Source organism: Acinonyx jubatus, chromosome C1 (assembly GCF_027475565.1).
Source record: "Acinonyx jubatus isolate Ajub_Pintada_27869175 chromosome C1, VMU_Ajub_asm_v1.0, whole genome shotgun sequence".
Classification (NCBI taxonomy): Eukaryota; Metazoa; Chordata; class Mammalia; order Carnivora; family Felidae; genus Acinonyx; species Acinonyx jubatus.
In genome coordinates this window covers 171,178,636-171,206,018 of record NC_069381.1, presented here as the reverse complement: position 1 = coordinate 171,206,018, position 27,383 = coordinate 171,178,636, and the positions used below count along the sequence as shown (strand labels likewise).

The following is a 27,383-nucleotide window of genomic DNA, read 5'->3' as shown; positions in this document are numbered from 1 at the left end:
TATGAAATCTATTTTCTATTACAATCCATTCCCTGTGAGCTTGGGTCTTCCATGACTCCTCCAGAAACTGCATTATTTCTGTTAAGACTCTATACTATCCAGTGGGAGATCAGGCCTTGGAAAAAAGGTAACCACAGCCTGGCTTATACTCTGCAGGGATCCAAATGGAAGTGTCTACCTCAAACAATAGTCCTGGGTCATAATCTCCACTATAAATGTAAATGGATTCAGAGCCCAATTCCCATTAGAACTAACCAAAGGTATTTCTACTACAATATTAATTTATACAAGTTATACAAAATGTCTGAAAACATGGCAGCCAAGATAAGGATTCTAAAAGATATTCTAGGTGTCCCTGGCTGACTCAGTAAGTAGAGAATTTGCCTCTTGATCTCAGGGTTGTAAATTTGAGCCCCATGCTGGGTGTAGAGGTTATATAAAAAAATCAAACATACTAAAACCCCGAAGTGCAAACTGCCTGAACTTAAGTATGGTTCAACTAGGTGAGCAGAAGACCTCTTGAAGTTCTAACACTCTTAATTGTGAACAACCTTTGTGTTAGTATCTTGTATCTGCTCTTACGTTTAAAGTCCAAATAATTTTTTAAGTGGAGAGGTGATATTGTATCTTGTTCTCACTTAGGAATTTTGGGTACTGCAATTTAGTTTACACTCTATCACACAATCTTAAGAATTCTTCTCATTGAATGGAAAAATAATTTCTCTATACTTAGCTTTAACAGTAAAAACGTGAACATGGAAAACATGAAATATAAAGAGAAATCAAGTTCATTATATAACCAAATGGTATTCAAATATATAATATTTATTTTTCTATAGGGAGTGTAATAATGGGTGAAGTAATAACTGAATTATTATTCATTATTAAATGACAGTTTAGGGAGAAATGTTTTGTAGTTTACCCAAAATTAAAGAGTGAATCAAGTACATTTTTATATTTATTATCTTTAATGAACTATGTTTAACATTTTACAAATCTTCAGATTGTTACAGTTTTCAGCAGTAAATATAGTAATAATGGCAATAAACACAGTGAAATGTGAGATTTCTCTGTTGAAATACAAAAGATAGAAATACTTGGAAACAAGAGGGCAAAATGTCAACTTAAGGTTTGAGATGGAAATTAAAATGGTCAAATTCTTTACAATGTCAATACATTTTGAGGGACATTATTTGACCCACAGATTCCTAAAATTCTATATGTATTGATATCAGAGGATTCAAACACAGAGAGTGATCTGAAAATGATTGCCAAAGCAAAGAAGTGCTTTTATTCCTCAACATTTGTGACCTTCGTGGTATACTGTGTATTATATAAAAGGGCATAAACCGTAAACTGCATAAATGTCATAAAAATTGATTTTATAAAGTCTCAAGATCATAATATGTATTCAAAAATACACACAGCTGTGCTTTCATAAACGAATCCATCAGTTAATTGAGGGATAATTTTGCGTTTAAGATATAGCCAAAGTATATACAAAGGATACACAAATGTTAACAATTTGTGATCAAAATTCTCTAGAGTTACATTTGCAAAAAACTGTGTTGGTTTTCAATTTAAAAATTTAAGAAAGATGTGAATATTGTAGGCTTATTATTACTTGGGTTAAGAAAAAGTAGATGGCTTCAGCTTTTTTAACAGGAAATTTGTGAACTACTCAAAATGAGAAGTTACACATTTTTGATCATTAGAAAAGGTAAATTGCCTATACTTCCCCACTGAGAACAGAATGTGCAGTGTATTAAAAAAAAAATAAGGTTTTATTCTGAAACCAAAGAAAAGGTATTTCTAGAAAAGCCCCTGGGGATACGTCTTCTCATTTCCTTTACATAAGAATGAATAAGTGGCATACTTCAATGGTGTACCATTATGTCAACATGTGTATTCCATTACCAAACTAAAAGATGAAATATTTTTATTTAAAGGTAGAGAAAATATAAACTTAAGATATTGAAGTGCAACATCTTACTATATAGTTTCTAACTTCATTCCGGCACAACATAATTTACCAATATAACCTGGATTCAAAGAAACACACAAAAGAGAGAAATGTTACTTGCATGCAAAATTCATTGTTCCAACATGAAACACTAGGTCTATATTTTTTAATTAAAACCTGCACATCTGTTTAATTTGGCTAACAAAGAAAATGCACATTAAAGAAAGATGTTCTCATATCCTTCCAATAAAGCAAGTCTATATCAAAGGCACTTCAGCAGAGCACTAACTCCTTAACCTTTTCCAAGTCCTTTTCATTTATGCCGCTTTTAATGCATCTTTCTGTAGACCAAGAAACCTCCTCCTCAAAAAACTAGACCTAGGTATTACCCCAAATATTTAGCTCTTCTGTGGATTGGGTAAAAAATGGGTTTTTAAGTTCTTTGGGTTAATACAGAATGGGAGGAGTGTGACCTGACAGGTTAGGTGTTATAGGAAAAACTGAAGTAATTGTAGGAAAAAACTGGCTGAAGTCTATCTCGGGGAAAAAAAGCTGTTGTCTTTCACTGGATATCCATCTATAATTTGACTACAGCTAATATGGCTAATTTTGCTTCTTTCAACTTGTTTATGTGCCTTGCGTGTCTATGTTGCTCCCATGTTGAGTAGATGCGAATGAGAAATAAAGCAATTTAGTTTTATTCTTCCCCCAAGGGACAGGGGAAGCTGCTTCAGACATTTGCCTTCATGGGGATTTTTAGAAAATTGGATGAGTTGATTTTAATTAACAAGGAGCTTTATTTTTAGGACATATGAATGATAATTCAGAGTTGAAGACACTTATAATTAAAAACAGCTGTTCAGTGTGTTCATACTGAACTCTTTGCTATGATGAAAATAATATGGATATATTACTTCCAAAACTAGAAGAAGAACTGTAAATTCTATAAGTGATTTAAGAAGAGACCATGTGGATATATACCTAAATTCTGGAGATATTTTTGAGTCTTAGGGAAATAGAATTTCTTCTCCTGTTTATCAACATTTCAGAAAAAAATTAAATATTTTAATAAGTTAATATTTAGGTGTTCATAAGAAACTTAATTTTTTAAACAAGTTTAAAAGGTTTAAGTGAATGAATTAAAAAATATCTTAAAGCTGCCTACATGTATCAATGAGTCTTAAACTAAAGATATGGGTTGTTTTTTTGTTTTGTTTTATGTTCAGACTGGTAAGAAGTTTTCCTTGACAGCTAAGCTCATTTCTCTTTAGAAACAGGGGGAAATTTTTTTAAATAAAAATGAAAGTATCAGAGCATTCATTTTCCATATTTCTAAATAACAAATTAACACCTTATTATTCTGTGAGGTTATATCTAAAAACAACCAAAGAGCTGGCATTTTCCTTTCTAACCACCAAGTAGCTTCTTGCCCATCTTAAAAGTAAGATTTATTTTTGGGTTGACACAGTACACATGCTGTTGACTGCAAAAAAAAGAAAATATTGTTTGGCCTTTATGTTCTAGAATAACATCAATTCCCAATATTTGTCCTTATTTTCAGGGAAAGGCAGAGGAGAACATAATAGTAACATTTCACAAGACTATGATGCCTGAAGAATACAGTTTCATTCCTAAATATTTCACAGGGGCAGTCATCAAAGCAGAAGCAACATTTTTTGAAAGCAACTTTAGGAGTACACATTTCACAGTTGTTCTTTAGAGAGGGCTAAAGTGGCTGAGCATTTTCAGATAACTTACATCTTGAAACTATTTTACATTTTGAACTCTTGGATACTTCAAATTCATCACCCAAAAATAAATGAAAAGAATAGGCCAGAAAAAGCATTCCTTGGTATCTTTCTCTTTTGTTAGTGAATTGCCATTTTACTATTTACTCTGCTTGAGACATGTCCAGGGACCATGAGATTGCTCAGTCTCAACTTCTTAGAAAGTTCATACAGCAATTTACACGAAGCAAGAATAAACAACACGAGAGAGCAGAGACACAACCACCCTTGATGTTAATTTATGGGAATCAGTGGACGTTCTTCTCGCTTCTTCCAGATATTAGTCTTGCTATCTTTTTTGGCTAGTGGTGGTCTGCCCCTTTTTTTAGTGGGGGACATATTGGCTTCAAAATCTTCAACAGTGCTTTTTCTTCCTGGAGACTCTTCCCCAGGGTGTTCCATGATAGCTCCACTCCCTCCATCTAGAATGTGTCTTAAAGCTGGGTCCTCAGGGGAGCAGACAGTGGTTCCACTCTCACTGCTGCTCAGGTCTAAATCTTCTAAGTAAAGGATCTTAGGCTGATGCATGCTTTTGATGAAAGTTTTCTCCCTCTCAAGTTTTCTACTTGAGTGGTGCTCATTCATGTCCACCCCAGAGTCCAAACTCGTGTCATTGCTCTGGGCTCTCTTGCCCTTTTTCAGGTCTATGAAGGAATGTCTCACTTGTGCGACTGGTTTTCCATCAAGAGATACAAACCATGCTCTGGGATGGGGGGAAGGCTTTCCTTTGGACAACTCCAGGAGGGTCTGTTCTGAAATTCCTTGAAGCTCTGAGGAAAAGGGAGTCATTACAACAGCTTCATTTAGTGTTCCAGGAACGGAAACAGATTCTAGTAAGCTGTTTGAATACCGGCTCCAGTCTGAAGTTTGGGATGGCAGGCTCTGTTGACCTTCGAGTGGAATATTCTCTTCCCTCGCATCTGGGGGCTGTGTGTGAGAATGCACTGGCATTTTGGGCAACGTCTGTGTAAAGTTCTCTCTACTAACTGGTTCCATCAATTGGCCATAGACTAACTGTCCCTTTCTTGGCAAAGTAGCTGACTTAGCAGTATGTAACTGCTCTGGAGTGGAGAAAAGGTCAGATGTTTGAAGGATGGCGATGGGCTGGCTGTAGATGTGCATAAGCTGTTCAGGAATGTGGGAATGTCCATATACCTCTTCGTTACCTGTGAGATACCTCTTTTCCTCTTGTGCATCACCTAGAGATGAAGATGGTTTGTTGTTAATGTGTTTAGGTTGTTTGGACCCTACATTGGGCTCCAAAGACTGTGTTGGGTTTCTTGAGTAATTATTTGGATTGGCTGATAGAAATGAAACCTCTTCATTGTAGACTTTAAAATTGTCCCGAGTTTTTACCATGGAAACTCTTTCTTCTGCTTCTGCCTTTGATGGTTCCTTTTTCTGAGGGCTATATGAGGAGTTTTTGGCATTAAATAACTGTGACTTGTCCTCGGCTTTTAATGCAACTTTGACTGAACTGATGTGATTTATGTGTGTTGTTGAAGTTGTCTGGTCTCTCTTGAGGACCTCGAGTTTAGTGATATTTCTTTCTCTCTTCTGTGGAGTACCACACTTGTCCCTAAAGGAGAAGAGAGAGCAGAAAGTGTTCAAAACTTATGACCTAGAAAATTCATTTTTAAAAACCATCCCATGATATATTATATATATATATATACATATATATATATAATCATATATATTATATATGCAGTGCTCTTAGACTGTATCCAGTTTTATTTTAATCAACATATTTTAAAGGTCACACTGCTGATTTTTATAAATAAACTGTCATACCCAGAACACATTGATATGATACTATGATCAGATAGTTTTCTGTGTTTATACATATTAATATTCTTCTTACCTGCAATAACAAAGAAGCACAGCAAAAAATCCAATGACAATGACTATTGTTCCTCCTAATATGGCTGTAAGAAACACTGTGTGGTAGGCAGTTATATCCCTTGAGTCTCCATTTATACCTGAACCTAAATGGTTTAATATAAACAAGTAAAACAGAGAATATATTATTTTAGGTAGATCAGATTTTCAATCATGTCCTATCCTGGGTAAAGCAGATTAAGTGTGTGTACACAGCTATACTTGTTTGCTCCCATCCAATGGCGGCTTCCCTGTGGGTAGAACATAACTCCCTATGTGTTGGGCTTAATCAGTTCTTGTTCTGTTCAATTAAATGTGAGCACCTTAAATGAAGTGGCATGAAATGGCCCTGCCCTCTTGCTAAGATTTTCTAGTATCCAGACAGAATATCCAAAAGTGCTGCTATTCCTTCAACCTAGGTTCTGGAATAAAAACAAATGCTGAACTGAACCAAGCCAGGCCCAAAAGTCATGAGGCCCTGCTGCTGGGCCAGTGAGGAAATCTGCTTCAAGAGGCAGTAAAACTGACTCCTGTTGTGTGGTAGCAAGATATGTAGTGGAATAAACTAGGGGAAAATATTTCTGTGCAGAGAGGTTTGGGGATAGAATGTTGATAATGAGGGTTGACTTAGTAGCTATATTCAATTATAAACAAAAATCTAAAGATAAATTCAAAAAGGAATTTGCCAAGGTAAATAGGTATGAAAGGTTTTCTAGACAGAATCTAAAAATTGGGCACTCGAAGGATTCAGAGATGCAACTTTCAGTCTGGCCTTTAGAATAAGACACCATGCAGAGGCACAAGATACCCACCGTCTTTCTTTATGAGAGCACAGATATACACTGCTGTTGTAATCACCTTAACTGCAGTAAAAGTAGATTAATGCACTAGGATGATCAGTGTAGGCTATTAAGATTCTACATGAGGGGTGCCTGGGTTGCTCAGTTGGTTGAGCCCCCAACTCTTGACTTCAGCTCAGGTCATGATCCCACGGTTGTGGGATTAAACCCCACACTGGGCTCCACACTGAGCATGGAGCCCACTGAAGATTCTCTCTCTCTCCCCTGCATGTACTCTCTCTCAAAAAAAAAGGAAAAAAAGATTCTGCATGAGCGTAAATGTAATTAATGTTGAGGTAATCTGTTTTAATATCACTAAGATTTCACTTTGTTAAAAAATGCATATGGGGCACCTAGGTGGCTCAGTTGGTTAATCGTCCGACTATGGCTCAGGTCACGATCTCATGGTTCAAGAGTTTGAGCCCCTCATCAGGCTCTGTGCTGCCAGCTCAGATCCTGGAGCCTGCATTGGATTCTGTGTCTCCCTCTCTCTCTGCCCTTCCCCTGCTAGTACTCTGTCTCTGTCTCTCTCAAAAATAAACAAAATGTTAAAAAAACTTTTTTAAATACATATAACAAGTCTACTGATCATTATCAACTAGAGTCTAATATGAATTCAGGGTGATAAAGTGATAAGACTGGTCAGACAGGTGGTTCTCTGGCAATCTCTACCACGAGAAACATCCAGAATGAGGCTTTCAGCTTCACCAAGGACCCTAGAAAAGACTGAGGATGACAGACTTTAGATCCTTTAACTTTTGCATCATCTTATTTGATAAAAATAAAATAATAATAATAATGGTAGTAAGAAAGGTTTTGGAGAAGTAGTATTGTGGTTATGCATACAAACTTTGGAGCCAGAGTGCCTCAATTAGAATCCCAGTCTCACTATTTCTTTTTTCTTTTCAGAGAAACTTATTATCAAAATGTAATTTCTTGGGGCGCTTGGGTGGCTCAGTTAAGCATCCCAGTTCAGCTCAGGTCAAGATCTCACGGTTCATGGGTTCAATGATTCTGTGCTGACAGCTCAGAGCCTAGAGCCTGGAGCCTGCTTTGGATTCTGTGTCTCCCTCTCTCTCTCTCTCTGCCTCTCCCCCACTCACGCCCTGTCTCTTTCTCTCAAAAATAAACATTAAAAAAACTTTATTAATGTAATTTCTTTAAATATATACCCTTCTCCCACCCTCTACCCTCTCTGGGGAGGAACAGAATATCCCCAGGAGATTCCATGTATAAAGTCTTATATGGTGAGGATGAAGTATAAAAATACTATTAACAAAAGGGAAGAAGGTACCTGTTGCTACCTTAACCTTTAGAAACCCCCAGCCTCCATTACCACATGCCCCTTTTGCTCCTTTAGATTTGAGTGTAGAATAAGCCCTTCCTCTAGAGGAGGACTCAAACCCAACATCATCATTTATTTCTTTGTAACATTCTCATTTAGTTTTGGGGCAAGTTTCATTACTTTGTGTCTCATTTCATATCTAGAAGATCTCACCTATATGGCTTGTTATGAGGATTAAGAGAGTTAATACTTATTAGGGGCATCTGGTTAAGTATCCGACTCTTGATTTGGGTTCAGGTCATGATCTCATGGTTCCTGGGTTTGAGCCCTGAGTCGGGCTCTATGCTGACAGCACGGAACCTGCTAGGGATTCTCTCTCTCCCTCTCTCTCTCTGCCCCTCCCCCACTTGCCCTTTCTCTTAGAATAAATAAATAAACTTTAAAAAAAAAAAAGTACTTATTAAAACACTTAGTGCTTGGCACATGATAAGCAGTCAGTGTACAGCATCATTGTTATTAAATGAAACTTCACTGGCACTCCAGTATTGGCCACACTTTCCTATATATATGGTAAGTATTAACAAAGTGTTTATCATATCTGATAGACAACCAAGTACAGCACTCACAATATGAAATTTCTTCAAAAAGAAAAGAAATAAAAGTAACATTTCTATCTGCAGATTCTTATTTAGGATCTAGGGTTGCAATGGAGTAAAGTTTGATTATAACTGGGTGAAATTCAACTTCTCTAAAAGTCTATGTTTCCACAATAGAGTAACACTTTTCATAGCACACAATTCCAACAGAACTCCCTTTTGGACACACGAGGCTGATACTTTTGGATTTCTCCCAAATTTTATATACATGACAACACCAAAAAGTATGCATCTGTGTGTTTGTGTGTATGCCTAAAAAGAATCAAAAAGGCAGGAAATTATATTTTCATTTAAATATATTTGAAAGTGCATATTTAAAAACTGTCATAAGTACTTGTTTATTAAACTACTCAGCTGTCTACTTGCCTATAGCAATCACTTGATTTTAATTTCTTGCACTTATTTTCCAAGGAATTCTAGAATTCCATTCAAAATGTATTTAAAAAACAGATTTAGTATGTTATTGGCTAAACTTTAAGTGGCTCCAGCACCTAGTCCATCAGAAGACCAATGTTGATTTTACAAAATGTGATTTTACTCACAATCTAAAATTTTAGGGGGCATTAAGGATCATCATATCCAACTCCTACCATTTAGAAATAAGAAAACTAACACTCAGATAGGCAAGTACATATTTCAAACTCAGCCGGATAAATTATCGGCAAAGCCAGAGCTACAATCAAGCTATCCATATTTCTAGTATAGTGTTCCTCTGTGATAGGCTCGCAGAATGGATTTTTCAAAAGCATCACTAGAAGTTATCTAATTCAAACTAAATGGGAATCCCACATTTCTATTTTCATACTCTGATTCACACAAAATCTTCTCTGAACTATAAGCTAAAACAAAACTTCCACCTACTTTGGAAAATTTGGCTTTTGTAATTCCTAGTCATCTTCTATAAGGTGATTTCAGGTATTTTTTAATGGAAAGTACACTTCTCTATAAAACTCAAGTGTTCCCTGGGTTATTTTTATTGGAAATGAAATAACTGGGATTTAGTTGAGCTGAGTATTAAATATTAATTGTTCGTTTTCATCAATATTTCATTACAGTTGCAAATCTAGAATGAAATATGGCCAGACAGCTGGCAAGACTGCAGGATATTTTGCATCATGAAGAACAAAAGTAACCACCCTCTAGTTTCTGAATAAATAATCTCATAAGTACTAAGTTCAAACAAAAACAGAGAGAACATCCCCCTTGATCATAATGGTTAAATGGCTCATATTTCTTCTCTTGGAATATTACATGTTAGCTTCATTGAAAAAAAAAAAAAGTCTTGTTACCTTGCATGGTTTAAAATTCAAAGGCTGTCAATATAAAATGATAAAAATTAAACTATCGAAAAAGACATCTTCAGAAAGAACTGAGAGCCTTCGAATTATTAACAGGCCGCCATAACAAAGTTAGGTGATAGAAGGCTGCAGAGAAATGTATGTACAATGTCATCCACATCCTGGGTCAGGGTGTGCACTGGGGCTGTGCCTGACTAGCATGAAATAGCCAGGTTGCAGCTGCCTCTCAGCTGGGAGCCAAAACACTCAACAAACCAAAAGAATTCTCTGACACATGATTAAAGATGTAGGAACGACATATGCATTCAACCTTCACACTCCCCCAAAGCTTCACTAAAATGACCCTGATGGTTTTACTTGGTTTTGTTTTTATAAACAAACCCACAGGTTAAAGGAGAATGTCGTAAGAGACCAGAGGAAGAAGATGATGAAGGCTGGAAGCTGACTTAGCAAAGCTGGCGACAGGCAAAGCCACGAAGCATTCAATTGATACAGTGAGCACCCAAAAGGCCCAGAAAATGATACTAAGCCCGTGGTGCAATCAGACTACACTACCGCAGGTTAGAAGACTGTAAGAAGATTTAATGGATAAAACATGCAATGTTTGAGTATTTTGAGAGATTTACACAACTCAAGATGCATGTATAGGATTTCCTTACTTTAAATCATATAAATAATCTGATAGCATGTCCAATCTAGGAAAAATAAAATACTCATTTGACCTAGAACATGAATAGATCATTCCTAGTGGACAAGACTTAGTTTTTGTCCACCCTCAGCTCCTATGTCAGGCCAACCTTCATTTGGGGTATCACATGTCTTATATTGAGAAAATCTGGGGACACTATTTTTCAATAGCCCTCACCCCAGGGGTGTGCTCATGACCCATGTCTGGGCAAACCAAACTCTTTATCTCTAGAATGAAGGAACAGTGTGAGGAAAGATCACAAAGGGTTGGAGTCAGCTGTACATGGAGCAGCAATTCTGCAAAGACAGTCAAGTAGGCCTGGTAACCGGGTGCCCTAGGATTCCTGCCTTTTAGAACCTAGTTCTTCAGCCTTCCCTGGGATCCTATGAACTCCCTGCATCCTAATACATTTTATGTAATTATCTAAGATCTGTTCCTGTTGCTTGCAACCCAACGCTTTAACTGATCTGGGTAAAATTTATCGTGAAAAGTAAACGCTTTATTGAACAAACTTTACACTTTACAGATTCATCAGACATCATGCTATAAAAACCTCAGAGTTCACAGAGCTTAATCTTTTCTTATACACATGAAAAAAATTAAAAGAAAGCGGAGATCAACAGACTAGAAGCTTTTTCCAACATCATACAGTCTGTAAGTGGCAAAGTTTAGAATAAAATCGAGATCTAGTGATATCAATTCCAGTTTGACTATTTGGATGTTTTCAAATGCCTTTTGTTTCATTTTTACAATACCTCTAGTTCCTGGAAGTGGAGCAGCTATCCAGTAGCCCAAACGTGGTGCATCATATGTCCAGACGAAGTGATTGTTATGTTCCTTGACCATTCCCTGGCCATGATTTACCCAAGCACCTAAAAAGGTAAGTAAAAAATCCCAATCAGTTAGTGTATAGATCTTTAAGGCTGATAGTTGTTTGCTGCTAGTCATGTATAGACTGTTTTTGCAGAACTCTTTCAAAAATTATGAAGACTCTGGCAATATATTATGAGATAATACATATTATATCAAAATATAGTTTATATTGTAATATATACAATGGGATGATTTGAATGATTGTTATGACTAAAGGAAAGAAAATCATTATAAATAAACTAAGAATGTACACATTATTTAGAGAAATCACAACTCTCCGAATAATGTTTAAATTGTACATATTGAGATAGGTTTTAAGGATGTGAATAGTGAAATTCAAATTTATCAATAGGTGGCTATTTGTCACCTGTTCCAGGATTCTGATTAAACACTTGTAATATATGTTTTATGGCCTCATTAATTTTTTTATTAAATACTGTTTTGGTCTATTACTGTTGGCATAGCTCTTTTAGAATGAAATTTTTAAGAATGTTTTTAAAAATACTATCTAATAAAATGCCATCCATAGAAAAAAATTCAGTAAAACCCAGATCTTTTATAAAGTTCAGCATAACAAAGTTTTTTATAAGTTCAGTGTATATTTGTACTTGGTTTATTAATTCACTGTAATGATATACCTACAACATGTAAAACAGTATTTAATAAGGTAGACAAACTTGAAATGACAGAAATGGATCAACTTACTGGTTTTTAAATAGTCATACAATTAAGCATTATATATCGAATATATGAATTTAAAAATTTTGTTACTGGAGGGTACAAAGCCTCTGTCAGGACGAATAATCAGAAATCAGAACTCAAAACAGATTCTTTAAAATGTTGTTTTAAAACAATTCTTTCATTCAACAAATTAGGAAATTCAGGCCCAAATAAGTGATTTGTTCAAAATCACACGGCTGGTGGGGTGCCTGGGTGGCTCAGTTGGTTAAGCACTGGACTCTTGATTTCGGCTCAGGTCATTATCTCATGGGTTCGTGATCGAGCCCCGCCTTAGGCTCTGTGCTGATGTACAGAGTCTGCTTGGGATTATCTCTCTCTACCCCTCCCCTGCTTGTGCTCTCTTTCTCTCGCTCACGCTCATAGTAAATAAATCTCTCTCGCTCTCATAATAAACATTTTTTTAAAAAATCACACTGCTGGTGAATGGACTAGAATCTAGGGCTTAGAGCTCTTAATCCAATGATTACAATATATTATATTTGGTTTTAGTCCCCAGTCCTTACACAGAGCTTTGGAAATCCTTGGAGTTATCTATGTAATAAAATGCAATGTTACCTATGGAAAGAGTACCTCTTGTAGTTCCTAACAAGCCACTTTCAACTACACCTGAGTTCATGTTAATGAGGTGAGTTTTGGAAAGTCCCTGTGGATTGGGCTGGTTGCCAGGGAAACCCACCAAGTGATTAGAAGGTTGGAATTTTCAGCTTCACCCTACTCCTGCAGAAAGGGGAGATGGGCTGAAGATTAAGTTCAATCACCAATGGTCAATGACAATCATGCCTACATAAAAATACCTGAACTACAGGGTTCGAAGAACAGAGCTGGTGAACACATGGAGGTGGTGGGAGGGGATGCACCCAGAGGAGAGGATATTCTTCTATAATAAACTGATAATATAGTAAGTAAACTGTTTTCCTGTGAGCTGTTCTAGCAACTATCAAGGTTGAGGAGAAGATCATGGGAACCTCCAGTTTATAGCCAGTTGGTCAGAAGCACAGATGATAAACTGGACTTGTAATTGGCCTCTGAGGTGGGGGTTAGGGGACACTCTTGGAAGACTGAGCCTTTAACCTGTGGAATCTGATGCTAATTCTAGGTAGGTAGTGTCTGAATTGAATTTTAGGATACCCGGCTGGTAGAGAACTGCTTGGTGTGAGAAAAACACCCCCACATTTGGTGACAGAAGTGCAGTACTGAGCATAGAATCACATTGAGAGACTTTCTCTTACAACTATCCTTTCTACTTATATACATGTTTTTAAAAACAGTGGCAACTATATATTATTGTTTACATTTTGTAGTAAACAGGTATTTGGATTTTTTTTCTTTTTTTTTTTTTTTTTTTTTTTGCCTAACTACCCTTCCAATCCAACTGCAGTGAAATCTCATTCCAAATCTCTTTTGAAGGTTAACTGCTCCATATTCTCAGTCCACATGATTAGTTTGGGCCTCCAACACAGAATCTTAAGCCTAAATAAATCTGTACAGTCTATTTGCAGACCACAAAGGCTGGTTCGGAGATGGGCATGAAAATTCTATAACTGCAGTGAATCCAAGAGCTTGTACAATTGCTACTGGGAAAAGAATCTCTTGCCATTGGACTTCAACCTGTGTGTCAAGTCAGAACACCTACACTCTCTTCTTGCCACTCTGAAGGTAAATCTTATCCCAGAAAGGTATTAACACAGAGAAAACATGAGAGAAATCAAATCCTGTGAAACTGTCTAGGCTCTGTATCTTGACTCATCCAAAACAATTGTGGATCATATCCCCGCCCCCTCCCCCCTTTTTTAGTAATTTAAAGACACTCCTCTTATTTACATGGAAACACAAGAACAAAACCAAGGGAAGCAGAGAAGGAAAAAGTACTTCTACTTAGGAGACTAAACTCAGGACCAAAATTGGTACCTGAGATTTTTTTTTTTTTTAATAACCACTCTGTATCTTAATAGCAGAATGTCATTTATTTTCATGAAATTAACATACATTTCTTAATTGCCTTAACCAACCTTTTAGATATAAGTTCATATTGCTTATCAAAACAAAAACCTAGAAGAGTAGAAATAGTTTTTTTAAAAATTTATTTATACTTTTCTGTTAAAGATCTTAGGAAATATAAAAGGCAAGGGAGGGGTGACTGGGTGGTTCAGCCAGTAGAGCACACGACTCTCGATCTCGGTTATGAGTTCAAGCCCTATGTTGGGCATAGTGCTTACTTTAATAAAAAAGGAATGTGAATAAATAATACTATTCTTTACATGTAACATATTGGCATCATTTTCCCCACAATTGTATTATATTAATCAAAGTGGGGCCAAATTCTGGTCATTGATAAAGTGCTTAAAATTGTAACATTACTGATTTAGTGCTCTACTAAAGATAAATCATTCAAATATAAATGATATATTTTAATGTTTTAAATAAGACACATTAATTTTTAATTATTCTATAGTCAGCATATAAAAATTTGCCAATTATACCTCAATAAAGCTGAAAAAATCTTTAATAGTAATATGGAAACCTATCTTTAAGATCAAACATTCAAACACCCAAAAGGAAAATATTCAGAGTATTTTCACGTAGCTCACATACCTATGTTCATATCAAATGTCCAGGCAGGTATCTGATCCCCTGCACTTACATCATTTGTATGTATAAGGGGGAGAGACACTTGAATAGAGCCATCCACCTTTAATTCTTTTCCTCCAGAATATATTTTCACGCATATTGCAGCAAGAGGAGTCAATTCAGTACTTTCAAAACCTAAAAAAGAAGACAGTTTATTAAAACCATATGTAGAATACACGTTGTAGTTACATATTAATAACAAAGTTTGGGCGCCTGGGTGGCTCAGTCAGTTAAGCGTCCGACTTCGGCTAGGTCACGATCTCGCGGTCCGTGAGTTCGAGCCCCGCGTCGGGCTCTGGGCTGATGGCTCAGGGCCTGGAGCCTGCTTCCGATTCTGTGTCTCCCTCTCTCTCTGCCCCTCTCCCATTCATGCTCTGTCTCTCTCTGTCTCAAAAATAAATAAAAAGGTTAAAAAAAATTAAAAAAAAATAACAAAGTAATACGGGCCTAAAATATCTAATTCATTTATTTCACCTATGGTTATCCACTTTAATATTAAATAGATACTGGGTCCTCATGAAAGAATTGTAAAATATATCATAAATATAGGTTATACTCATGTAACTTGACAAATCAACATGAGCCCAGAGATCTAATTCTTTCAGAGTCATGTGATTTAAGGTCACCAGAACCTAATTCAATGTTTTAAAAACCTACAAAACAACAGCAAAAAAATACAGTTCACAAGTGTCCTACCCAAATAAAGGTTCTACCACCTCAAGTCATCAATGCAGATTTGGGTCTATAAGCCAGTCTCTCCTGTCCCTAAGAGTGTCTGTTTCAAGTACAAGAACCAACAGACTGAGCTATGTTCCTTGAAGTTACCTCGTGGAAAAAACATTCTGATTCAAAATGCAAATTTTCACAGGTTTGACAAACATGAAACAAAATCAGCAATATTGTTTGCTGATAAAAGTAATAAGCTTTGATATATATTTGATTAATAGCATAACTGAAGGAATATAAACAGACTAAATATTAATAATAAAATATTATTAGACTTCAAAGCTTGAAAGTAGGGAAATGAGATTAAGAGAAGAATTGGTTATAGTGTTTTGCCTAAGGTTTTAAAGTATAATTATACATACAATTTATAATATGCCTTCTTAAACATCAGGAGCTACCTATATTTCTCTATTACTGACAGGAAAAGAGTAGAAAATGCCTTTGTTTTGTTTTTAAATATTAGCGATGCCAAAAATAATCTATACCAGAATATTTATAATGAATAAAGTAATATGGTTACAGATGTTAAAATTTAATATAAATTTTCTACAAATAATTTGATAATTTTAGATTTTCCAAGTAATTTACTAACACATTAGAAAGAGTTGACTCTAGTGTATTTATTATATATAATTTGCTCTTTGTAGATAAACCTGAATCTTTGAATAAAAGCTAGAGTTTTGTTCATCATTTAACAAATATTTATAACAGAGCCCCTATTGGCACCACCTACTCATCTTGGTTCCAAAGACACAGTGAGTACATGATCTCTTGAGATATGTTTTTCACCATCTGCATTACCATCAAGAATGCTTTTTTCCATTTCTTTGCTCATTGTCAATTTTTCCTCCACCGGAATATAAATGTATGGTAGAAGCTGCTTTATCAGTGCTTTAAGGAAAATCTGGAAAGGCAATGTAATTGCATGGTCATAAAAGTTGCCTCTCTAAGGAGGGGATGTTTGAGCTGTGGCCAAATGATAAGATGCCATCCATACAAAGACCTCAGAGAAGAGCTTTCCAGGAAGAAGAAACAAGTGAAAAACCCCCAAATCAGAGGTGATCTTGGCATGTTTAAGAACGAAAGAAGGTTGGAGGGCAGAGAGGTAGAAATACAGAGGGCCTTCCAGGCCCTGGAAAGGAATTCTCATGATCACTACTACTATATCTGGTGTGTATCTTCACCTGTCAGAGCAATTACTGGCTTAATGAAAAACTTCAATGAAATAGAAGACAATTAGCCTTGGTAAACTTCCTGAAACACTAATATAAGATAAGCAAAGTAATGGCATACATATTTTGTAGACCAGTTACACTAGTACAAATCCAATGTAAGCACAAATAAATTATTATGTAATCTGTAAGTAGTTATAATTTCTTATGTCAAACTGTTTAGTAAAGCCAGCTGGCTTTCTGAGGTGCCTGCTCTTCACTCCACTCCCACCCCTCGGTTCTGTGCATCAGTGGCTTTACATCCTAAATGCAGCTGAAATTATGAGATCAGCTCCCCACCATGTGAGATAAGGCCAACTCAACTCAAAAAAGAAGGAAAAGAGAATGGTACAAGAGAAAAAGAGACTAAAAGATAATGATAAGGACGCAACTTGAAAAAAACTTTTACTCACAGACCACTAGAACTATCCAATACAATAGCCAATCCAATACAGTAGCCACCAGCAACATGTTGCAATTTAAAGGACGTTAGTGCTTTAGTTCCTCAGTGTACTAGTTATATTTCAAGAGCTCAACAGACACGTGGCTAGTAGCTACCATATCGGATAGAGCAGAAGAACATTGCCATTGGCGGCACTGCTCTAGAACTTTTAAAATGTTAGCAGCACTCTCAGGATAACTGAAACAGTGAATGAATAGTCTCAAAAGCAGGTGGTAGAGGAATGCTGGAAGGAAGCACCCATTATGTCCCCTTCCCACTGGGCCTAATGAATCTTGACCATAAAAAGTCCTCAGGACCACATGAGCTTCATTTGTGATATGGTAGACTGGTCCCATCCTTGTAAATGTTTTTATTTTGAGCATCCTATAACTTCCATCTGGAAAATTTTGGCAGGTGTCTTAGATTGGCTTCTTCAAGAAGCTAAGCCTGAGATATCAATTTGGGAGGAAGTACCCACCATTGAGGGAGTGGAGACATATAAAGAAGAAGGAAGACAAAAAAAGATTATTAAGGAATAGATATGCACTCTCTTTGTACTCTTGTCTATTAGTTGAGAGCTTGCCCTAGTGAGGGCCTCGCCTGCTTGCTGGACCACGGAATGCCTTTAGGCAGAGTCACAGATGTGTGCAGCAGAAAACACAGGCCCATAACAGAGGAGGGACAGTCATCTTGCTGAAGCACCAATAGCATTGGCTACAACAGGTAAGAAAAAAAAACAAAACTAACCAAAACATCTATACGCTTATTACTCTAATTTCTGGTTGTTCCCCAAATGAAATGGAACAAAATTTGACCTAAATAAAATCATCAAAATTATAGACTGGGGTGATTTTTAAAAACAGTGGCGTTTCCATTATATGTTGCCACAGGTGGTAGAAATAGTGGAACAAAGGTGGATGTAGAGAGAAGAGAGATTTTACGGGGTTTATTCATGGGTATATTAAATAAAATGTAAAAGCCCATCATCCTCTTACCTGTTAGGTTGTGACAGCCCTATACTGTGTGTGTATATATATAGAGAGAGAACTATATATATATGCTGCTGAATCTGGAATACAGCTGACCCTTGAATAACATGGGTTTGAAGTGCACATGTGCATTGTTTTTGATAAATGCAGTACCGTAAATGTATTTTCTCTTTCTTAGGATTTTCTTAACACTTTCCTTCCTCTAGCTTATTGTAAGAATACAGTAAATAACACATATAATATACAAAATATGTGTTAATTGACAGTTATTGGTAAGGCTTCTGGTCAACAGTAGGCAATCAGTAGTTACATTTCTGGAGAATCAAAAAGTTATATGAGTTTTTTAACTGGGGGGAGGCAATCTCTACATTGTTCAAGGGTCAACTGTATATGTTTTTCAAAAACTTATAATTTTACTAACTTAGAATATCAAATTTATTTAAGAAAAACTTCCAGTTGGTTACTCCCATCTATAAACTTTTTATGTCTAACAATTATTGACAGTTCTGATTAATTTGATAATAATTGAAGGTCAAATTCTAAAAACATGTATAAACTTCTTTAGGTCAAATTTTCATTTTTATGTATTTTTTTAACCTGCAAAGTTATACAGTATCATTACTATTTTCTTTGGATAGAAATATCCTGTACATTAAACTTTTCATTAATTTAATATAATGTATACAGAAGATTATGGTATAATTTTTCTTTCACTGGATAAAAGAAAATTGCCTTATAACATTTTAATAACTAGCTTTATATACTGTTTCTTTTAAATATTATTTATATAAAAGCTAGATAGTACCTGATTTATTGAGCATAATTCCAGTTGTATACAGGAAATTGTCCACTTTCAAAAATTGTTGTAGAACTGTAAGATAGCCTGTTACGTTGCTAATATGATGGTTGTCAGGTAGTTTAATTAAGGCTTTTGAAAACTGAACACTTGGTTGAGATTTGGCATCTGCAAAAAGGAAATTTCATTAACAAATGGACAAAACAAATGCATATTAGGCATAACATCGTTGCTCAGGACATGTTACGTTAACATCTCCTTATAATTAATATTTTAAATTCTGAATTGAAATAAGAAATCTTCCTTTCTTTAGGTCACACAAGGCACCTTTATCCTGGAGACCACTTGATTCTACTGCCCAGAATTTCTTCATCCTTTTTGGGTTTTACTCTAGGAAACCGCATACTGACCATTTTAGCCCATTTGATTCACTTGGGGTTTCATTTCTGTAACACAAGCTAATGGTGCATGCCAGAATGGCCTGGAACCAATCCAAATGTCAGGTATTCAATTGATAAATGTTATCTCGTGTTAATAACTTTGAATTGACTATCCTTTAATATAACTTACAAAGTGAAAATTCAGTGATAGTATTGATATTTCTGTAATCAATGTATTTTTAACAATTTAAGGGTCAACTCTTAAATCCTTGAAACTCATCAGAAACATCAGCTATTGCTTTGGACTTTAAGGTTGCTGACAAAGACGAAAGCAATCAGTTCAATTATTAGAATTTTTAAAGTGTCAGTTTCTAAATAGTTACATCACAAAACATGACAAAAATGTAACATAATTTTCAAAATCAGTGTATTATTTACATATGAAGCTAGAAAAACTAATACCTGGAAAGTAAGAGATATAACTAAAAACAACACATTTATATTACTCTTCTTTGGTTAAATTGAGGGTATAATCTAATACCTTCTGATCACTTTACAAGTACTATCTACACCTTACTCTGTTAAAATACCTGCCTTAAAAAAGTGTTGTGGAAATATTTCACATTAATAGAGGCTGAGACATGAAAACTGAATGTAACATTTGACCCTAAACTGGAGTGACAAAAAAAAAAAAAGCTCCAGTGGCCAAAATTGGAATTTGGATGGTAAGTTATCCTTTCAACATTAAATTGGCTGAACTGTGTTGTGGCCACTTAATATCCCAAATCTTATCAAGTGCATGCTTAAGTATTTAGAGGTAAAAGTCCACGATGCATGTAACTTACCTTCAAATGGTTCAGAAAAAAAGTATGCATCCCCAGAGCACAAATACACATGTAGTAAAGCAAATGGAATAAAATGTTATCAATAGCTAAATTTGAGTAGAGGTTATACAGGAGTTGTCTCTTATCCTTGCAACTTTTCTATATTTTGAAATTATTTCTGCATTTGAAGTTATTTTCAAATATAAAGTTAAAAATATACATGTGCCTTAATTATGCTGAAGCCCCAAATTTCTTATAACTGAAAACATGTACACTAAGTAAAATGTCTGCCTGAGCCTCTCTAAGGTTTTGTACATTCCTGAAGTTTCTAATTTCTCCTGCTCCCTTTTTATCACAAACACACACAAACCTAACACATTTTCATTGTACAAACTGAACACCTGTCTGATCAAATCCTGGAAGAAAAAATATTAATGTTTTATGGAAGTTGAGAAGTGAGGATGTGTATCTTCCAAGGAAGGATTTATCATCTGCAGAAACACCCCTCCTTTCCTGCTTAGCTTTTCAATGGGTCAACTCTTAGGACACTGAGGTAGTAAAAGGAAGCTGAGAACTCAAGAGAGCCCACAGTGTTCTCATGGAGATATAGACAGTATCTCCCAGATAAATGAGTGCTCACCATTGCTTGGTAAAATGCAAAGGAGTGGCATATGGACATGTTCACACTAATCTATTTCATATATTCTGGAGGAAATTACAATTTGTAATGGGGTTTGAAGAAGACAGTATGAAGTAGGAATGTGTCAAAACACAACCTTAACAAGAAGGTGCTGCTGAAGAGGGACCGTTTTTACTAAGGTCCCAGCAGCATAACGTGTAGCCTTTCTCTATGGTAAATAGTTCCTATTTACTTTTCATCCTTCTGCACACCATGCCACATGCACCCATCCTGCCAGGCAGAGCAAACTTGCAACTCAAAATTCTATTAAATCTATTAGATTTCAAGAGTAAGATTCTGGTAATTTCCTCAGTAAATTAATCACACGCTGGTTTAATTTTTTTTTCCAAATATTTTCTTTAATATTTTTGAAATAAGATAACTTCTGAGGGGCGCCTGGGTGGCTCAGTCGATTATCAGACTTTGGCTCAGGTTGTGATCTCACGGTGAGTTCAAGCCCCGCATTGGGCTGTGTGCTGACAGCTCAGAGCCTGGAGCCTGATTTGGATTCTCTTTCTCTCTCTCTTTCTGTTCCCTCTCCCACTTGTACTCTCTCTCTCTCTCTGCCCTTCCTCCTGTCAAAAATAAACATTAAAAAAAGATAGCTTCTGAAAATGAACTTTCACAATTTCTTTTTACCATGACTCTTATTGGACTCTTACTTTGAGGATTTTCTGCCTTTACCAATCAGTCATTACTATTATGCTTTAGTCTTAAACATCGATTCCCCAATACAAAAAAATAATTTTTTTGTCATCGATAGAGGTTTTATATAACATGCAGTAAAAGAGTGCAAAATGTGGGGGTTCCCCTAAGAACTAGTTAAGGAAGATGGCAGGGGGGTAAAGGTCATGCTGGAACTGTCATTCTCAGGGTTGGTAAAGCAGAACTAGAGGTCATAGTTTAAATCAGACTCCAAATAAAGCTTCCTGTATCTGGCCCATGGGATATGCAAGTGGGGTAAATCCCACCTGCTATGGGAAGACCTTACCCACTCTCAGGCCCTTCCCACTCAGGGATGGAAGTGCCTGCATTAGAGAGTCCCAAAGTTCCAACCTTTTCCTAATTTCACTGACCACTAAAGCTCCGTGAGAGATGTGATTTGGAAAGAAGCTCAGAATCTCAGTGCAGTCTTTCGGAAACTCAAATGTTCCTACTGGGGCCAGGATGCTAAAATAGTACAGAATGATTCCCACTATACAAACCCCCATATTGTTGTTTGACAGTGAAATAAGAATCAGTTAAGATCAACTTACAGCAGTACTAATCATCCTTGAGCAATTTAGACTTTTACAACTAACATGAATTCATTAGTGAAGAACTACAGTAACATAATTAAAGTGATTATCACTAAGTTTTTACCTACAAGTTGAGAAGAAATGTTGTACTTACCAGCTAATTTTCCAGTAATTAAAACAGTGTCTTCAAATAGCCATATATTTGCTTGGCTTTGCGGGAACAGCGAAAGTGTAACTGATGAATATACTGTGAAATATGGAACAATTAAAATATTTTATTAAATGTGGGGAAAAACTAGGTTAAATATAGTCTGTTCCAGCAGGCCCTAAAAAGTGGGAAGGGGTGGGGTGGGGGGGAAACTGTGGAAACAAAGGAAAAATAAATGTAAAATACGATGAAGGGGAAAAAAGAGTATTATAGTAAAGTCAGGGGGAAAAAGGTCAGGCATCACTATTTTACTAATCCTTTCTATTTCCAATAGTTTGTACCAAAATTACTAATGATGTTCTATAACCCCAGACATGTATTGTCAGATTAAATGTTTGAATAATCCTCTGTTTTCTCCATACAATTGTTACTTGTTATTTCCTTATGATTAAAATAAATAAATAAAACTTTGGCTCCACAATTCAAGGTTCTCTAAGATAGAGACTACATGCACTGATGTTTTTTTAACTTCCTGCATAAGGGCACAACTCTCTTCACCACACAGTATGGTTTGTCAGCTCTAAGTTGGCAGAAGAGGAAACAGTTTAATGCGTAACAGAACAAATTATCCACAGTCATTGGTAGCAATGCAGGATGAGGCCAAATCTGCCTACAAGAGTAGGTACCTTAAATAACGGGTGGGATCAGTAAGTGCAGATGGCCTGAAAGATAACAAAATTATTTCAAGATCAGAAGTGTGTGGGGGAGGGGAGACCATTTTATAAGCAAGAACAGATCAAATAAACTTACTAAAAATGAGTTCTCATTTGATAGCTCTCTTCTATTCGATACAAGCACTTAACAGAAATAACAAAATCCTAAATCACTTAGGACAGGATAAAATACATTTGCATGGAAATATGTTTTAAGATATTTCAAAGAGCTGTAAAGACTGATAAGAGGATAAAACACAAAAATATATGAATGGGTATAAAATGAAATACACCATTTTCCTACAATAGGAAAAGAAATACCAAACAAAAGTATAATTTCAATTCAGAATACATTGATAGCTAGACTAATTAGTGGCTTTATGAAATTAGAAAGTGTCAGGGTAGTAGCTTGGACCTTGAGATGATTATAAGTAGGGCACTTTCCCACATTTGGATACTTTGTTAAAAGGGGTGGGGGGCAGCCCTCACAGGTGAAGGTTATTAAGCCCGAGGAGAATCTTTTGAACTTCACTAAAACTTATATGTGGATTTCCTTTCACTTAAAAAAAAAAAAAGGTTTCTCATTATAAAAGGGATGAATATCCACTCTAGAAAAGTTGAGAAATACAGAAAAAAAGTAAGAATAAAGTGATGGCCCTCCCAATCCCATGACAAAGACAATCACTATTAATATTTCAGTATAGTCTTCCTGGATTTTTCCTGTGTTTTTTTTTTAAATAGGGACTACAGGGGCGCCTGGGCGGCTCAGTCGGTTAAGCGGCTGACTTCGGCTGAGGGCACGATCTCGCGGTCCGTGGGTTCGAGCCCCGCGTCGGGCTCTGTGCTGACAGCTCAGAGCCTGGAGACTGTTTCAGATTCTGTGTCTCCCTCTCTCTCTGACCCTCCCCCGTTCATACTCTCTGTCTCAAAAATAAATAAACGTTAAAAAAATTTTTTTTAAATAGGGAGTACAATATTATATGCGGAATATTTTTACCCTGTTTTTTTCATTTAAGATAAGCATTTCCATCCATTAGAAACTCTTCCTAACATTGTCAAGGTCACTTATGTCCTTTCTTGAAATATCAAGACTTAACCACTGTACTAGTATCACATAGTTTTCATTTTTACCATTATTGCAAAAAATAACATTTGAATCAACATTCTTATGTACAAAGATCTGGCAACTTCAGTTATTTATATATCTATTTTTAGGATAGACTCTTAGCAGTGGAATACTGGGTCAAAGGTGAAGATTTTGAAGACTTTTGACACACATATTTCAAAATTGCTAACCAGATAATTTTGCTGACTTGTACACCCACCAACCATGTTCGAGAAAGCTCACTATACCTCACTCTCTCAGTACTATGTTCACTTTTTAAAAACTTTTCTAAGGTGAAAAATCTAAGAAATGTGTATGTCTTTGGTACAGCAAATCTGAGACTATTAGGAAAATAAAACAGTTTATCATATCTAGTAATCTTTTGTTTTTCTGGTTTTGAAAAATTCCAGGTAAGGATTTTGCCCATTTACCTTATTTAGTTAGGACCTGAGTGTTTTCTAACTAATTTGTATGAATTATTTACATGTTGAGGCTATTACTCTTTACTGTCTAATATTTTCCTATTTTTAGACATTTTTCGAAATATAATTGATGTATGACTTATTAGCTGCAGGTGTCAACATAATGATTCAATATTTATATATATTGCAAAGTGATTACCACACTAAGTCTGGTTAATATCCACCACCTTACATACATTTTCCCCCTGTGATAAGAACTTTTAAGATATACTCTCTTAGCAACTTTCAAATATAGAATACAGTATTTTTACCTATAGTCACATGCTGTATAATACCTTTGTTAAAAATAGTGCAATCTACTTTTTGCGACATCTTTCATTGCTTTTAGGTTTCCTTCCTTATAAAAAAAATCATTTTTGGGGCACCTGGATGGCTCAGTCAAACGTCTGACTTCAGCTCAGGTCATGATCTCACAGCTTGTGGGTTCGAGCCCCATGTCGGGCTCTGTGCTGACAGCTCAGAGCCTGGAGCCTGCTTTGGATTCTGTGTCTCCCTCTCTCTCTTCCCCTCCCCCCCCCCATGTCTCTCTCTCTCTCAAAAATAAACATTAAAAAAAATTTTTAATCATTTTTATTTTCTTGTATTTAACATAATTTGATTTTCCACATTTGAACTCTATGAGCAATATATCTGGAATATGAATCCAAAATATCCTAATACTACTTTTTTTCAGCCTTTTCTTAATGATTTATACTGGTACCTTATCATAGATTACATTTTCTTATACATGCTACTTAGTATCTAATTTGTATCACAGTATTACAGAATTTTAATTGTGTAGCTACATATTATTTTAGTTATATGAAATGGCAAATCACCTCTAGTAAATCTTCTTTTAAAATGATTTCCAGGTTTTTATTCTCCAAGAATTATTTTGCCAAGTTTTTTAATGCATTAAATCTATAAAAAGAAGTGAAATCTTTACAATATTCAGGCTTAAAGAAGTACAATGCATTCCATTTATCCAGGGTTTTAGTTTTTTTTTTTTTAAGGTCAATTAGTAACATTTGTAGTTCTATTTTCCCCAATATATGGTTATTTCACACTTTTTGTAGGTTTTCTGCATATTTTGTTTGTCCTTGTTGTTTTGAAAAGGATTTCTTTTCATTATTTTTCATAACTGGTCACTACTTCTGGTATATAAGAATATGTATTGACTTGTACCAATGCTAATTCTATACTTAGTAGTTCTGTCAAATTCCATTAATTCCATTAATTTTGAGATTTTTAAGATTCATGCTTTGTAATTTCCCAGGGATATGATAACTGGAAATAGTAATGTCTTTGATTCTTTCTTATACTTATCCTCTTTTTTGGTCTGTTGATATATTTTTGCTCTGATAAGAATCTATAATGTAAAATAATATGGACATCTGTGTTCCATTTCTTATTTTCATAGGATCACCTCTACTATTTTATAGTCAAGTATGAATTTGAGATATTTACCATGTTAAGGATATCTTTATGGTCCTAGTTTTTAAAGAGCTTGTTCTTAGTTGGGCATGGATGGTCAACTTGTAACATGCATTTCAGAAAATTATTGATGCTATCTGATACTTATAAAGTGTTCCACTAATATGATATGTAAATTTGACTGACACATTTCACATCCTTATAATCCTGCAAAGAAGAAAAATCCTACTTGGTTTTAACAGAATGCTATATTTAAACAATGGTGAAACTCTTTTGTATTATTCTGTTTAGGATTTTTGTATTTAGAGTTATAAGTAAGATTGGTCTATAAAGGAGTACATGTGTATATGAGAGAGAGCACATGTGAAGGCATTAATTTTTCATTACCTTTGTTAGAATCAAGGCTGCACTGGTTTTATAAAATGATTTGGAGTGTCTTTTTTTAAAATAGCCTTTTGCGGGGGCACTTGGGTGACTCAGCCAGTTGGGCGTCTGACCGGCTCAGGTCACAATCTTCCAGTTCATGGGTTCAGGCCCTGCATCGGGCTCTGTGCTGACAACTCATAGCCCGGAGTCTGTTTCAGATTCTGTGTCTCCCTCTCTCTGCCCCTCGCCTGCTCACACCCTGACTCTCTCAAAACTAAACATTAAAAAAATTTTAAATAGCCTTTGAATCAAGCTATTTTTATTCAGAACATTTATCCATGGTTACAGTCTACCTCATCTAAAATCAATATAGTCATTTATATTATCACAAAATTATTAGATTTTTTAAGATTATTGCTTTGATACAGAACATTTGATTTTTTAAAGATTTTATATATTTTTTCTTGTCTTTTATTTCTTTATTTGTTTAGATTACAGATGCATGTATAATTTATTTTGAAGAACTAGCATTTTGTCAATTCTCTACATTTTCTAATTAATGTCCATCTACTTTCATCTTTATTTCCTTTCTCCCATCTTTTAGTTTCTTTCATTATTTTTCTAATTCTAATTTAATGAGTAAGTGTGCTTCATCTCCGTCTTCTAAAAAAAAACTAAAGTGGGGCGCCTGGGTGGCTCAGTAGGTTAAGCGGCCGACTTCGGCTCAGGTCATGACCTCGCGGTCCGTGAGTTCAAGCCCCACGTCGGGCTCTGTGCTGACAGCTCAGAGCCTGGAGCCTGTTTCAGATTCTGTGTCTCCCTCTCTCTGACCCTCCCCGATTCATGCTCTGTCTCAAAAATAAATAAACGTTAAAAAAAAATTTTGTATAAAAAAAACTAAAGTATATAAGACCAAGAATTCACCTCAGTTTTATATCCCTTTTATATCCCTAGTCAGATTTTTGAGTCATGATTTTATTAAATCTCATTCACATGAGTCCTAATTTATCTAATTCATTTTTCATTTTCTTTCTCATTCTAAACTTGAATAAGAGTACAAGAATTCAAATGTTTCCAGTATGAAACCAAATTAAGTATCTAAATTCTAATAACCATCACACACACACACACAAAAGATTGATTACCTAAGTATCATCCTTCCAATCAGACTTGCATTCTAGTATCTTCTATGGCCTGTACTTCTCAATATCCAATTAGTCACACTAAGTCTT

The 27,383-nt window shown here is 35.5% G+C and overlaps 1 protein-coding gene and 1 long non-coding RNA gene across 2 annotated transcripts in view; one reads left to right on the top strand and one right to left on the bottom strand.

The window, feature by feature from the left end:
* Positions 1-949: 949 nt before the first annotated feature.
* The window catches only part of FAM171B (family with sequence similarity 171 member B), a 66,741-nt gene continuing 40,307 nt past the window's right edge, over positions 950-27,383 (bottom strand). The window contains exons 3-8 of the mRNA XM_027055088.2: positions 22,079-22,171; positions 18,813-18,971; positions 14,604-14,774; positions 11,153-11,269; positions 5,615-5,738; positions 950-5,329 (exon numbers count right to left, since the gene is read on the bottom strand). Of these exons, the coding sequence (XP_026910889.2) occupies positions 3,985-5,329; positions 5,615-5,738; positions 11,153-11,269; positions 14,604-14,774; positions 18,813-18,971; positions 22,079-22,171 (2,009 nt within the window). The 3' untranslated portion in view covers positions 950-3,984. The remainder of the gene's footprint in view (positions 5,330-5,614; positions 5,739-11,152; positions 11,270-14,603; positions 14,775-18,812; positions 18,972-22,078; positions 22,172-27,383) is intronic.
* LOC113597927 (uncharacterized) lies at positions 10,094-23,017 on the top strand. Its single transcript, XR_008295476.1, has 7 exons — positions 10,094-10,269; positions 10,924-11,051; positions 11,159-11,277; positions 13,511-13,667; positions 16,013-16,120; positions 17,590-17,741; positions 19,117-23,017. It is a non-coding gene; the product is annotated as an uncharacterized LOC113597927 (long non-coding RNA).